The following is a 14,674-nucleotide window of genomic DNA, read 5'->3' as shown; positions in this document are numbered from 1 at the left end:
TGGAGAGCTACAACTTTCTGTGTCACTAGAAATTATTTTCTTACAGGCTGGCTTTACCTTGTCCTGCTTTCCTTTTGCTTGCACTTGTGCTTTCATTGAAGCTCCTCTGGAAGCTGTTCTTTGCCACAACAGTGTGAATTCATTCCATCTTAGGAAGTAATCTAAATGTCATGAATAAGGAGCATGTTTTTTGTGCTTCCCATAAAACCATTAGAAACCAGAACATCCAACAACAGCATGTAGTCTAAACTAAATTGTGTTTCTGGTTTATCCTAAACTCTAAATTGTGCACTGGTTAGAACAAATGCTGTGAGAAGTAACCTTTTAACCTATCCTGTATTTGTTTAGGGAAGTCATTAAATGACCATTAAGATATTGTAAAATAATCTTTCTTGTAAATGCCATAATTACGAAGCTGATTTCAACAAAGATGTAGCAGGCTGTAGCATTAAACAGCAAATGATACTGGTTTATAAACAATTACTGAAATGATACTAATAGTTATCCAAGAAAACTTGGTTTAGCTATGTACTCATGCATGCTTCAGTTTGTCATGCAACTAGTTCATAAATTATTGAAGGCAAACCATTTTCTGTTTTAAAATATAGATTACTGCCTGTAGAACAAAAATGTTTCAGGTCAGTTTAAGATATTCGTAAGTCTTGAGAGCATTAACTTCATAAAATCTCCATGCACACTTCCATATGTGATAAGAACATTGTTTTAAGGAATTTAAATGACTTTAGCTGACGTTTTTGAGGACATTAGTGTAAATGAAGAAGCTATACATAATGCAGAAGAGTTTCTTTCTGTGTCTCAGGAGTCAAGAACTATATTGGGTCAAGCATGTTTCTGAGCTTCCAGATGAGTAGACAACTATTCAAATGTAGATTGATGGCTCTCAAGTGTGCTGAAGAATGATGAGGGACATTCAGTGTAGGATATATATTTTCAACATTAATGCATAGTTCTGAATATTACTGGCTATAGTAAAAATATTTTTGTTGTGGAGCAGTATGTTAAAAAGATACCTATTTTGTACTACAAAGATGCATGAACATACAAAATGTGTCATATTTCAGCTGCAATGGGTTTTTATTTATTGGATGGTATATATAGTACATTTTTTTAATACGGTGTAGTCATCCTGCAAGGGAACTAATTCTTCCCTTACAAAAGCAATCTGAAGCAGAATAAACATCTTAATGTCATCATGACAGAAAAGCAGACCTTTGCAGTAGAGGCATGCCAAAAATTGTCTTAAAATTTCTCAAAATCTGTATAAAACATGTCTTATTTATTACGGGCAACTAGTATTAGCACAGCTGATCATGTAGATTTTTTCTTTCTTCATCTTTACTGTTCTGGACATCAGGAACCTTGTCAGAACACCTGACATTTGATTCTACCAAATTATGTTTTGGTTTGACACTCAATCTAAATCCAGTCCAGCCATGACACTCTTCTCTGTGCTATCTCCTCAGGCTTTGTTGCTATACATGAGTGGAAAGAGTAGTGAGCATTGAAAGCTAAGGAACATATTGAAATGAAACAGCACATGGCCGGAAGTGTAATCTCTCTGACATAAACATTTTTTTTGAAATGTAACATAAAGGAAGACTACAATGCAGCTCAGTAATTTAAGAGAAGTTTATGTTTGCACATTTTGGTTTAATATTTCTGTTTTTAAAAATACACATTTTTTTGGTGCTATGCATTTCCTGACAGAGAACTGCATAAGCCGATGCGTTTGTTCCAACCACATTATCAGCTTTCTTCGTTTGGAATTTTCTCTAATTAATTTTCTTTTTAGTGGTAGTATTTCAGAATTCCGTATCAGATTAATTTTACAAAAAGACAGAGTGCATTATGCCCATGGACAGGTAGGATAATGTTCAAGAGTTCATGTTTATATGCATGGCCAGAGTTTGTCATCACAGTTGTTAAATTAATTCCTAAACTACCATCTTCCTGAGCTAAATACATACAGCACCAGATAGGAGAGGCTGACGAAGATGAGCAGTGATTAAGTGTCCCAGCCTGCCCTTTGTCATCCTCTGCATTTCATGTCTTGGACTCCAGATCAATATTGGCTGCACCACTGACAGCTCTTCTGCTGACCCAGTAAAACTGGAGTTCTCACGAGACCTGGGAGCAACCTGGCACCTCCTTCTGCCCTTGTGCTACAGCAGCAGCAGCCACCTCAGCTCCCTGTGCTCCACTGAACATCACCCAAGCAGCACTTACTACACAGGAACCACTCAGGGTTGGAGAAGGGAGGTCATTCACTTTGGAAAACTGCACCTCTGTGGGTAAGTGTCTGGCTTCTGTGCCACCCACCTGCATTTCTGTTTTTCTTCTGTTTTCCATTCAAAATATTCTCCTAGAATTACTGATCCATAAGAACTGTGGCATTAAGAAAACCAAATGACAGGAGTTTCTCCACTTTTTGCCCTGAATGGCGGTTAAAGTTTAGCTGATTCTGAAAAATATGCTGTGCATAATGCTAATATTGAATGCTAGTATTTTCCATTTATCCTCATATCTGTTTGGTGACATTTTTATGGAAGTGGATTGCATAATAAAAAACTCACTGGCTTTAAATGCTTTGAATGCTTTTACTGAATGAGACATTTGAATTCACCAAGGATTTTTTTTTTTTTTTGCATTAAATCTGATATTTAGTAGAAAATACAGTAAAAGGTAGGCTAGTACAAACTAGATTCTACTCCAGTGTAGGTTTTCTTATAGTCACAAAGTTCTGTGATTCTATTAATTACTTGCTGCTCTCATTTAGGTACTTCTATGTTCATGGGACAAGTTACATTGGATGATAAGAGATATACAGCATGGAAAAATACTATGTGTTAGCAGGAATGTTAATGTATAACTTTTCAAAGTATGTAACAATACCGTTCACTTTTTCAGAGAAAACTCTCTGATAGCATCAAGACAGTTTGTGTAAAAGATCACATTCTTAAGGATTAACTGTAGTATGTATGAATGAAAATGAGCTATGCAATTATGTTTATGAATCTACTGCATGCGGTGGTTCTTCCACTGAATAAGTGGCCTTAAACATGCCTCTGAAAGTATGAGAAGACCTATATAAGAGATGAGAACCAAATTTGGAAAGCCTAGATATTTAATAATTGAAGAAAATGTTTAATTTTTAAACTTGAATATTCTATTTCATGACAGTTAACATTTCAAACATGGAATAGTTAACCATCTCTTGCAGCAACTCAGCTGTCTCTTTTTTAGCCCCAATTTATTTGACCCTTTACCCAACTACCTATGTAACCCTCCAAATGAGAATGTTGACAATGCAGACTCCTAACTCTTGTAAACTTTCCAGTTATTTTGATTCAGTCCTCTGTCCCATTTGCCTGACTTCCTTCCTATTCCTTCCTTATTGATGGGTCAGAAATTAGTTGTTGATAATCACCTGAACTCAGCATCCATGGAGCATTTAGTCCTATTCTATTCTAGGGCCAGAGGGCTGAAGAGGAGTTTTCTCCACCAGAATCCACCAAAGTGACAAGAAAAAATACCAAACATGACTCTTTGTATAATGCTTAAAAGAACCAGTGTTTTCATCCCCAAGGTGTCAAGTGATTTATTTAAATGAAGATATTTTCAGTTATTTCCACTACGCGTGCTGTTTTGGGAATCAGTGTGTGCACCCAGCAGATAGCTGTAACTAAGAATCAGTACTCCAGCTCGGCCCTGAAGGAAAACTGACCTGTTGGGTCAGTGAAGAAACTCCTGCCGACTTCATCAAAACCAGCATTTAATCCTCTGCTTCAGTTACAACACACACTTCATTCATACCAGCAGGGAGCCTGAGACAAGGAACTCACTTGGGGTGCAATGAATCCAACCCAAGGGACAGAGATTTCCTCTAGAGAAGGGTTTAAAACATTTTCAACTTCACACTTACATCCTTAACCACAGGGCACAATAAAAAGAATGTTTTTTTACTCCCAGCAGGATGTTGGTTTATGGGTTTCTTTCCTGAGACTGCTAGCAGTACCCTCTTACCACCTGAATCACATCATCAAGATTCCTTTTTAGCAAATAAAAAGACAAACACTTGTCAGCTGCCTGTGCTATTGATTCATCTGCAGCATTTAAATGTTTCTAACAAGCTGTATAAAACACATAATGCAATTAAGCTCTTTTCCCTTCTAACTCTTTTAGTTTCCTTCCTTCTTTGAAACGTTTTCTCATGGGGAATAAAATTAGTCTCTCATGTACTTTTCCCCTGCTCAGTTTGTTTTCCCTCCTTCCCCAGTCTCTTTACATGCAGCATTGATGCAAGTAGTACTTATGCAGCAAATTAAAAATGACAGGCCAGCACCCAAAGGAGAACGTAGTTTAAATTAACAACTTGCACTATCAGTCTGTTTTAAGATTGAGCTGTATGAAAGCAAGCTGAATACCCCGTGACATGGCAGATCATGTTTTCTGTCCATGTAATTGAGGGTGAGATTTTACCAGCCCAGTTCCACAGGTGGTCCATTCTGGAGGCAAGGTGGCAGTGTAAAGCAGGATTTCATTCTCCAAAGGAGAATGGAAGTTGCCTGGTCTGACCCAGATACTGTAAACCAAGGCAGAAGGAAATCCATTTGACCATGGCCAGTTATCCTCCCCAAGAATGACAGAGAGAAGAGTGGTTAGATTTCAAATCGCATTTTCAAGTCTGTCATTCAGTTTTGGAATTACAGCAAATGAAAAATGTTATTTCTATTTCTGTCAGTATTTGCATTGAATGTCAACATGAAGATGACAAGATGAAGGAATTAGATATAGCAGTCCGTTTCTAGAATTAAATTATTTATTAAGTCAGCTCCACCAAAAAGACTGCATGCATATATATAGTATAGTATATACATATAGTATAGAAAGAAAAAAGAAAAAACTATCACTTGAATTAAGTACACTCTACACCTTTTCAGGTTGGCAAGGTTCAGATGGTACCAAGGATTTTATCCTGCTGGATCCCAGCCAGTGACGTGGGCCATTGACAACGTGTACATTGGTCCACAGTGTGAGGAGATGTGCAATGGGCATGGCAGCTGTATCAATGGCACAAAGTGCATCTGTGACCCAGGGTACTCTGGGCCAACCTGCAAAATAAGTACCAAGAATTCTGACTTCCTTAAGGATGATTTTGAAGGTATCTCTTTTTATTTTTAGCCTGAATTTTGCCTGTATATCTTAGTGGAATTAAGGTCTGAAGAGATGAAATAGCACCATCTTCCTCACCTTCTGCATGTTTCTCAATCTGATTTATTCTGTGGGACTATGAACTTCTTTAAATGTAGTTCTCAAGCATGGCTTATGAGTGTCTGATGGCTACCACTTGCCTTTTTTGGAGAATCTGACCCCGTGCTTAGTTTTTCATGCTGGAATATAAAATCTTTGCTGAAACAAATTTTCTTAAAATTCTACATGTGAAAAAAGGATCGTAGAAGGAAATGTTGATACACAAAATTTTTTGAAAGAGGTATGTCAGTCTAATTCTAGCAAAACGTATATTTATTGTTCAAGTAAATATGATTGGGTAGTTTGACTTTAGCACAGACAGCACACATGCAAGTGAAGGAAACAGAGAGGCTTCAGGGCTATGCAGTTTCTCACTGCAAGGGAAATTTGAGTGGCCTTCACAAGGCAAACATTATTTCAGAAGAGACCTCATGCCTGAGCATGAATAGCAGACCAGGACCCCAAGTGGAAAGTGCCAGGAAGAAACTCAAAGCCCCACCAGTACATGAGTGTAAGCAGCATCCATGCAAATACCTCTAAAAACACCTCGAGGTTTCCCTTACTAACAAGCATTGCGAGAACGTTGAATGAAATAGCACCTGGGAAGCAAACTCCTCCATTCATAGGTGCTACTGTTCATTTCAAGTTTCTCCAGCCCTGGATCGCATGCTAGCATATGGCATGCAAAGTTTCCTTATAGAGGTGGATACATTGCTGTTGTCGTGCAAAAAAAAAATGAAAAGAAATAGGAAATCCTGTGAAAAACTAGAGACTAAGGTCCCAAACTTAATACTTCTGTTTACAGTTTATTTTTGGTTTTGAATTGTGGCAGTTTTCTAGAAAGCATTGACTCAGAAACACTGGCATGAATGTTTGTTCAATCTGCATGTAATGTTTAATTTAGCTCTCTTCCTCTGGAAATAGTACTCCTGCAGTAGGAGCACTTCAGAGTAAATCATAAATATGTATTTGCTGTGTATTCAGGTCAGCTGGAATCTGATAGATTCCTTCTTGTGAGTGGTGGAAAGCCATCAAGGAAATGTGGCATCATGTCTGGAGGAAACAACCTTTTCTTTAACGAAGAAGGTTTACGTATGCTGATGACTCGAGACCTAGATTTGTCACAAGCAAGGTAACACAATTTAAGTCCTTTCAGAATGTCATTGAAGAAATACTGTACTGAAGAATAAGACATATGTGATACTTCTGTGGTAAGGACAAGCTGATAGTCTGCCTTCTTTACTCTAGCACATTCTCCTTTTTAAACACTGTTACCATTTTAAATTTAACTTGAACTTGAATGGGATTAACCATTTAAATGCTACTTTTTTCCTTGTATAGGAACTCCAGGATCTGACACCACATCTTCAGTAGTTCATGCTTTTATTTCTTAAATGGATAGCATGAGTAATTGTTTGCACATTGTACACTCTGCTTGTCTTATGTTTGTTGTATTATGAGCCATTGTGAAAACAGGAGGATCTGCTGCCAGTGTAACTGTTACATTCATCAGCTCATAATTCTTTCATTTCTGAAGCTTAATTTCTTCTTATTGTGCACATTTGTTTCCAATAATTCACTGAGAAATTCCCATCAAGCTGTCACCAACTATACTGTAGACAGCAACAGAAAAACAAACACTTTTACTGTATTTAGAGACCATGTGGTATCATTACCAGTGAGGAGATATTTAATGAGAGAGACATGCTAAGCAAGCCACATTAAAAAAAATGTTACACTCATATAAATTCAATCACATCCTAATTGCGTGTGTGCTGACAAATAGGCATTGTTTTCTGATTTATTTGGTATCTTAGCGTCTGTCCTAATTTTATTACTTTTTACCATGGGTGCCTTGCAAACTCCCTTCTTTCTAAAGTTGTGTGGGAAACACTTCAATGGGCAGTTTATCTCTTTTTGCCTTCTTGTCTTAATTAGCATTGAGCTTCTAAATAATAGTTTCATTGAAGAGCCTCATGATCGATAAGGAAGCCTAATTTCAAACCATTACATTTTTAGATAAGCAATTAGCTGACCTTCAGTGAAGTGCAATAGTTGAGATCCCTGTATTGAGTTTAGGAGATTACTCAAAGCAAACTTCTTTCAGAACTTAGTGAACACAGACGTCAATATGCTGCAGTAATTTGATTTCCTAGTTTTCCTAGTTCTGAAATTAAAAGATTGTTTAACAAAAGATACAAGGGATCCTGTAAGTTGCTCCGTTAGACTAAATGACATGTTTTTGTTATTGCTCGTGTTCAAAGGGACGTAATTTATCTCTTTTCCATGAAATCCTGTAGCAGGATTTGCATATATTGACCTCAAGGTGTTATATGGAGATAAATGGCTCCTGTCCTAATAAAAGGAAAATAGAGCATTATGTTCCATTTTTTGTGTATGCCATGAAAAATAACAGTTATCAACAAATAACTGTATGTCTTCCTCTGAACAGCAAGGTAGACTGTGAAGGCGTTGCTTGGGACTGCTCTTTAGAAACGTAAAGGAAATGCAGTAGGATTTACTTAATTTTCAGTCTGACTTTATCAGCCACCTGCAAAACAACACAGCAGATTTGGCTTTGATACAGACATGTCAAGTTCTGCCTGGGACCTGGGGAGAGGTTTCTATTTATGCCAGAAATGACAGGAACCAGCGAGAACCAGCATTTCTAATAGATCTTTTAAAGAGTGCCGGACTCAGTAATCACATTAAAAGCCCTTCGCTTTTCTTCTTAGAGATCCCCTGAAACACGCAGCTGAGCAGTGCTGTCAGTCCTGTGTGCCACTCTGCATGGGGGAATTTAAATCGAATGGACTCTCCAATCCAGTATCTGCCATCATCATCTCTACATTTTAAAGAATGTAACGGGGACAATATCTTGCCATTACAGTGATAACGGCAGCTGAAACTACACAGCATGAAGTATCAGTAGGGATGGTTATTTTAGGTATTACGTCTGATCAAATCCCTTTCAGTTCTGAACTGCTGGAATATCGATGAATTTCAGCATTATTAGATCAATAAGAAAACTTTGCTTATCCTTTCCAAAATAGGCAGAACCTTTGCAAAATATCTTTGGGGTGAGAAAAGAGATATTTAAAACTACTAGCTTTTTAATAAAGATAGTTAAACAGAATGTTACCTATGATGGAGAGAGTTATTACTACGCTAGTAGAAATTCAGATGAAAGAATATTAACCCATTGAGAGCAGATTCAACAGAGAAAAGACCACTTGGGTTTATTTCCTTTAAATAATGTGTTGAATGTCAAAGAGAGTCTGTAGAGGAACAAAGGCTCGCCAGCAGTGAGTCCAATCCATTATAGATGCTGTGTTGATCCATGAGAGTCCCAGCACTGCTTTGCAGCAGAAGCAATATGTTATGTCTGGGATATGGAGGTAGATATAATCTATAGCCAAAGAAGTTATATATAACTCCGAGAGAATGGTGAGTCGCAGTGAGCACTAGAATTAATTGACTTGTGGATCTGGTATTTTGCTGAGGCTTTGTCTCTTTAGCACCTCTGCAGCCCTCACTCCCAGGGGATATACCTGCAGATCAAAACTGAACAGCACTTTTGATACAAAACTTGTTCTGCTGGGTTTCATTTAACCATGAGCCAGGTAGCTCTAATGCAATCATAATTAGAACAGATGGAGTGCTTTAAAGCTGTGCAAGAGATGTGCAAACATGAATTAATACTTGTAATATCCCTGCCAGTCAGATGGGTAAATATCATTACAGCAGTGGTTCCTCCACTCCAAGTGCATTGGAGTGCTATTTATAAGCACCAACTAACAGGAAGAATTTCACAGTTTGATACAGGTCTATCTATTGTACCTCTTTGGAGCAGCCAATTAAAAAGAGGATGAAAGCATTCCTGTCCCTGGGTGTCTACAGCTGGCTTCAGGGAAGGCAGCACGTTTAAGTGGTGTGATTTAGACAAATTTCCCATGCTGACTAAATGGACAAAATGATCCCTGAGTGAAACATGCTTTGTTCTCCTATACTGTTTTTTGCTAGTTTACACCACTGGAAAATCAGTTTTTATTTTGCATTAAAGCATTTCAGCAAATTCATAGCAAAATATGATCTGTGAGGGCTGCTCTGAAAGTAATGCCTCCTGCTTTATTCTATTGGCCCACAACTTCAGAGGTAGTATGGCAGTAGAGGCTGAGCTCTCCTACCAGTATCCCATTTCACATTGTTGACATGTGATGGATGGCAGCAGAGGGGCAGTCTGACAGAATGGCGTCTGACAAGGAAATGTGGATGAAGCAGAGGTGTGTCTCTGAATGCCTCTACGTGGAAATAGTGGCACCTATTAACATTCGTTGACACCTGCTGAACATTTATGGAGACCATACAGTGGTTGTGAGCACAGTGAGGTGGTGAGTGGTGCATTTCAGCAGTGGTAGAAGTGACAGTGGTTCATCTCTGCTGGTGCAGAATTTTACAAGCACAGCACACAGGCTGTTGTTCGTGGCTGGCAAAAACACATAGCTAATGGGTGGTGAATATGTTAAAAAATAGTGCTTTGTAGCTGAGAATTTTCTCTATCAAATAGGGTTATTATGGTCTTTGTATCTGCTGTAGTTTTCATGCAAATAAATAGGAGGTGTTACTTTCAGAACTACCTATGCACTTAGGGGACTGTCATTTTTCTGCCACTAAAATCTGTACTCAGAGGTTACAGGATAAAAATTTCACCCAGGATTACGTTTCTGGTATTTGCAACACCATCTGCTACACACACAAAAGCTCACAACATAAACAACCAGCTTTGTTCAGCACCTGACAAACTACCAAACAGGCAAAATGAATTTTTGTCATCCCACCTGCCTGTCTAAAACCATAAGGTCTCCTAAAGTTAATTCTTATTCCAAGGAATTATGAGGCTTATCTCTCCAGTTTGCTGCATAGGATGTTGGAGAAAAGAAACCTTTACAGTAATTCCTCCCACTGTTAGGTTTGTGCAGTTCTTCATGAGATTGGGATGTGGTAAGGGGGTGCCAGACCCCAGAAGCCAGCCTGTACTTCTGCAGTATTCTCTCAATGGAGGTCTCACATGGAGCCTTCTCCAGGAGTTCCTCTTCAGTAACTCAAGCAATGTAGGACGATACATTGCCCTGGAAATCCCCATGAAGGCCCGTTCCAGCTCCACACGACTTCGCTGGTGGCAACCATCTGAGAATGGGCATTTCTACAGTCCCTGGGTCATTGATCAGGTAAGCACTCTTTGTTTTGTTTTTAATATAAGTTTATTTATATAAATATATACACAGATTGTGAATATATTTATGTATATAGCAATTATGCGATATAACACATGCTGTGTTATCTTAATGTTTCTCTTTTGTTGGTTTATGTCATTTCTCTGGGTCATCCAAAAATGTGTTTTAGAAATATATTCCGAGATTATACTAATCTGTAGTATAAGCAGAATTACTGTTTGCTAATTTTGTGTTTTTAATTCATAGTTTCCAAGTTGGGTACCAAATGTCTATTTTGGAGCTAGGAAGGTCTTATATCATATCATTATATACATAGGTAGAACCACATGGTTACATTACATTAGTCCTTATCATGCAAAATCCAGGTCTGATAAAATAAAACTATTTCAAATCTATAGAAATATGGAATTTCCTTAATAGAATGTAATAGAAAAAGCTATAGAAAAACTTCAATTCATATCAATGCAGTAAAAGTTTTCTTTCATATTTGAGTCCAGTACACAGTATTACATCGCTTTGTATGACTTGGTGTAAATCTCAAGAAATTCCACTGAAGTCTTTGCACTAAAAATAGTGTTATTGGGCTGTCTCAGTTGAATTTGTTTAAATATTTATGAATATTTTTCACAGCCTTTAGTTAGGAAGAAAACAGATGCTGACCTTCTAGCCATATTTAATGGTGTTTGATTTTACTTTCCATTCATCCATTTAAAAACGAAAAAAAAGTCTTATTCTTTCATTCCTCTATCTTCACTGAATTTAGTTAGTCATATTAGTCCAGGACAATCAGTAATCAAATGCAGAATAGCAAATTAGTTCTGCCTTACTTATTCAATAGTAAAATCCTCATCTCTGAAATCCACTGGTAAAACAGAATGTTTCCCTATTTCAATCATCAGATGCAATCAGATAATAGTGCTCCAGATTATGGTAGAGCTGAACAGTCAGTAGGAAAAATGTCAATGTAGTCATTTTGCTCCTACCAACACTCATTTTTATGAGTAGTTTTGCTTCATCCAGGATGAAGTACATTTCCCTAAGCTAAGACAATCTCTTTAGGATGCCTCTATAGGAAAGATCTATTCCCCTCCCTTACAACATAAAACACAAAGTAAATCTGTCCATTTTGGACCAATAGAATACATGTGCATGGATCACTAAATCTTTTCCTCCTACAGGATTTTCTGTCACGTGCATTTGTGAAGACTTCTAAACACAGTTTCATTTCAATAACGATTCATTATATGACATTTCAGATTCTTATTGGAGGAAACATCTCTGGCAATACAGTATTAGAAGATGACTTCACTACACTGGATAGTAGAAAGTGGCTGCTCCATCCTGGTGGAACAAAAATGCCAGTCTGTGGGTCTACTGGGGATGCTTTAGTGTTCATTGAGAAAGCTAGCACCCGCTATGTTGTAACTACAGACATCGTCGTCAATGAAGACTCCTTCTTGCAAATAGATTTTGCAGCATCCTGCTCTGTCACAGACTCCTGCTATGGTAATGAATTCCTAGTATATCCTGCACTTTCTCTTCTTCTCTTGCACAGGAAAATTCACTTGTTTTCTTCTTCCATTATCCATCATAACAAGAACTAAGAAACAAAGGAAAACCACATGTTTCTATCAGGAATTGTAACATCGGCATTTATGGCTGGTGTCTGAAACCTAAGACAAAACTAAAGCGTGTTTTTCCCACTAAGCAGTTAAGTTGCAGTTCAACTCATTTATGAAAACGACTATCAGCTGTCTTACTCCAATCCCTTTGCCACAGTGCTGTATCCACTGCTTGGGATGTTGTTCTGGTCTTAATAGTAAGCAGCTAGGAGCTTCCCACACATGTGTTTGTTCTGTGGGTTTGCATTTCTTGCGAAGTCTCAGTTCACATTTCATTCTCATCTGAATAACTAAGAGATCATATATATCAGCCTACATCTCACACAAGTCAGCATCAATTATGAAAATGTGTATAATCCATAGGAAAGAATAAGCATGAATATATATGTATGTATATATGCATGTATGAATGTGAGCATATATCTATGTGCAGCATGCACATATAAACACATATGCATATATATACATATATGTGCATGTAATAATGCAATTTTTAATAGCTAGATTCCTGTTTTGTCCATTCAATGCATATTCAGTGCAGTGCATGTTTTTACACATATATATGTACGCATACACTAACAGTTATATACATACATTTACCAATATAAATTAAAACCTGCTCTGGATTGAATAGACATCACAGGGAAATTAAAAATTGTGTTATTGTGTGGATTTTAAGGTACACAGAAATGGGTATTCCTAGCTTTTGTATGCTTGCTTGTATACATAAAATGATATTCTTTAAGCATAGTTTTTTGGGGTGTGTTTCTTTAAGAGAAGGTAAATGTAGTATGATGGAGCATGAAGCATGTGTAGATTGACTGAGTTGCTGGAATTCTCTGGAATTCTGCATAAAAATGGAAAACAGTTTTATGTGAAGTCTCAAAAGTGTCGTTTCCATTTTTGCTATTCTGAAGCCTATGGAATTAACCATGGTTTTCTTCACATATTTGAGATTTGTTGTCTTTTGGTATTACAACAGCATCCCTAAGAACATCTCTGCTATGTTTAAAAGTGCTTTGGCTCCTTAATTATGTGCTAACCAAAAAAGTTTCTTCTTTTTTCATGTTATTTCTTCATCTACTACACTTACTGTTATCTGACCTTGGTAGAAAATCAGGTAGGGCTAGGGCTAACTCCCTACTACTGGACTGACTCCCTAGTCATGCTTCCAATCGTGATGAAGATCTAATAGTAAAAATTCACTTACCCTCATTTGTATCTGCTTATCCTTGTGTTTCTATAGCAGCGTTCTGTGGTTAGACCTGAAGTAGAACTGATTGGGTGATTAAAGGTCATTCTCTGTGTACGAGAGTAGGAGAAATGGGCCAGTAGTAATCAAGAAAGATAGCAAATTTACCACCCCTGTCACTGAAACCACACTCCGTTTTTTACTCAGCTAGAATGCCTGGCAGCTGGAACATTCACTTCAAGTTCTGTGCCTATTATTTACTTTTTAATGACTGCATAAAAGTTTATCTTGGAGTTTTTAGTGAGCTTGACTAATCTTTGTTTTTCATGATAAAAGTTTATAAGCCCTAAACTGCTAAACAAAGAAATTGCTGATTCTTGGTGAGAAATGAATACATTAGTTTAATATGGCTAGATTGTGTCTGAATGAAAACAAGCTCACTGTCTAACAAACTCATTTTAAAATTGTTTGTGCTGGATACTGAAATGATCTGGTCTGGAGTGGATTGAAAATATGACTAAACTATCTTGTTGAAGAGCCAAAAGTTTGAATTTGAGTATTGCTATGCTTTACACAAAGATTACAGCCAGCTGAATCTCATCATTCAGACTGAAAAACAAAAAAGTTCCTGGTCATGATGCTGTCACATCACTTTCTTGTACACAGCAGCTACAAGAAACTGGCTTGAATTAATCCTGGTGACTTGACAGATTATCTTTGCACCTGCAGTCCTTTGCATTGGGTGGCTGCTGTATACTGCAGCCTTCTGAGTTGTACTTGCTCAGCACCATGCAGCACATCCGTCAGCATTGCCACTGAAGGGGTTATCTTCATGCTCCTGAAACGAAGTTTTGGAAAGCTTTGAGTGGTTCTTTTGTCAGCATAGTATTGTGACTAAAGATCTCTGGGCTTACCAGCTAACCTGTTGATGCGGGCCTCTACATTAGCTAACTTACCAACTTTCCACCTTTAGCCATTGAACTGGAGTACTCCGTGGACCTTGGAATTACCTGGCACCCAATTTTGAGAGACTGTCTTCCCACTAATGTGGAATGCAACAAATACCATCTCCAGAGGATTCTCATATCAGACACTTTCAACAAATGGACCCGGATTACTTTGCCTCTGCCTCCCTATACTAGGTATGTCTTTCTGGTTTTCTGCAGAATAAATCCAAATACATGACTATGTATCGTAGTATGAAATATTCTAGTGTTAAAATAATTGTACCTTGCCATTTTTTGCAAAGTTACTTTTTCTAGTAACTTAGAAATAGGAAATTCTTGTCTGCCTTGTCCTGTGAAGGGCAGGAGCAGGGGGAGCTCTTAAAAGAATCTCATAGTATCGGCATCCTC

General features: G+C 37.6%; 1 protein-coding gene across 2 annotated transcripts in view; it reads left to right on the top strand.

Annotated features, from left to right (window-relative positions):
* RELN (reelin) overlaps positions 1-14,674 on the top strand; it is a 271,996-nt gene that overhangs the window by 230,108 nt on the left and 27,214 nt on the right. For both annotated transcript variants that reach the window (XM_085216903.1, XM_085216905.1), the window contains exons 41-46: positions 2,083-2,312; positions 4,962-5,182; positions 6,256-6,403; positions 10,241-10,499; positions 11,762-12,011; positions 14,293-14,461. In XM_085216903.1, coding sequence (XP_085073029.1) covers positions 2,083-2,312; positions 4,962-5,182; positions 6,256-6,403; positions 10,241-10,499; positions 11,762-12,011; positions 14,293-14,461 — 1,277 coding nt within the window. The remainder of the gene's footprint in view (positions 1-2,082; positions 2,313-4,961; positions 5,183-6,255; positions 6,404-10,240; positions 10,500-11,761; positions 12,012-14,292; positions 14,462-14,674) is intronic.

The sequence above is a fragment of the Meleagris gallopavo genome, chromosome 1 (genome assembly GCF_905368555.1).
Source record: "Meleagris gallopavo chromosome 1, MGAL_WU_HG_1.1, whole genome shotgun sequence".
Classification (NCBI taxonomy): domain Eukaryota; kingdom Metazoa; phylum Chordata; class Aves; order Galliformes; family Phasianidae; genus Meleagris; species Meleagris gallopavo.
Note: the sequence above shows the minus strand (reverse complement) of the source record. Positions and strands in the feature narration are given on the sequence as shown.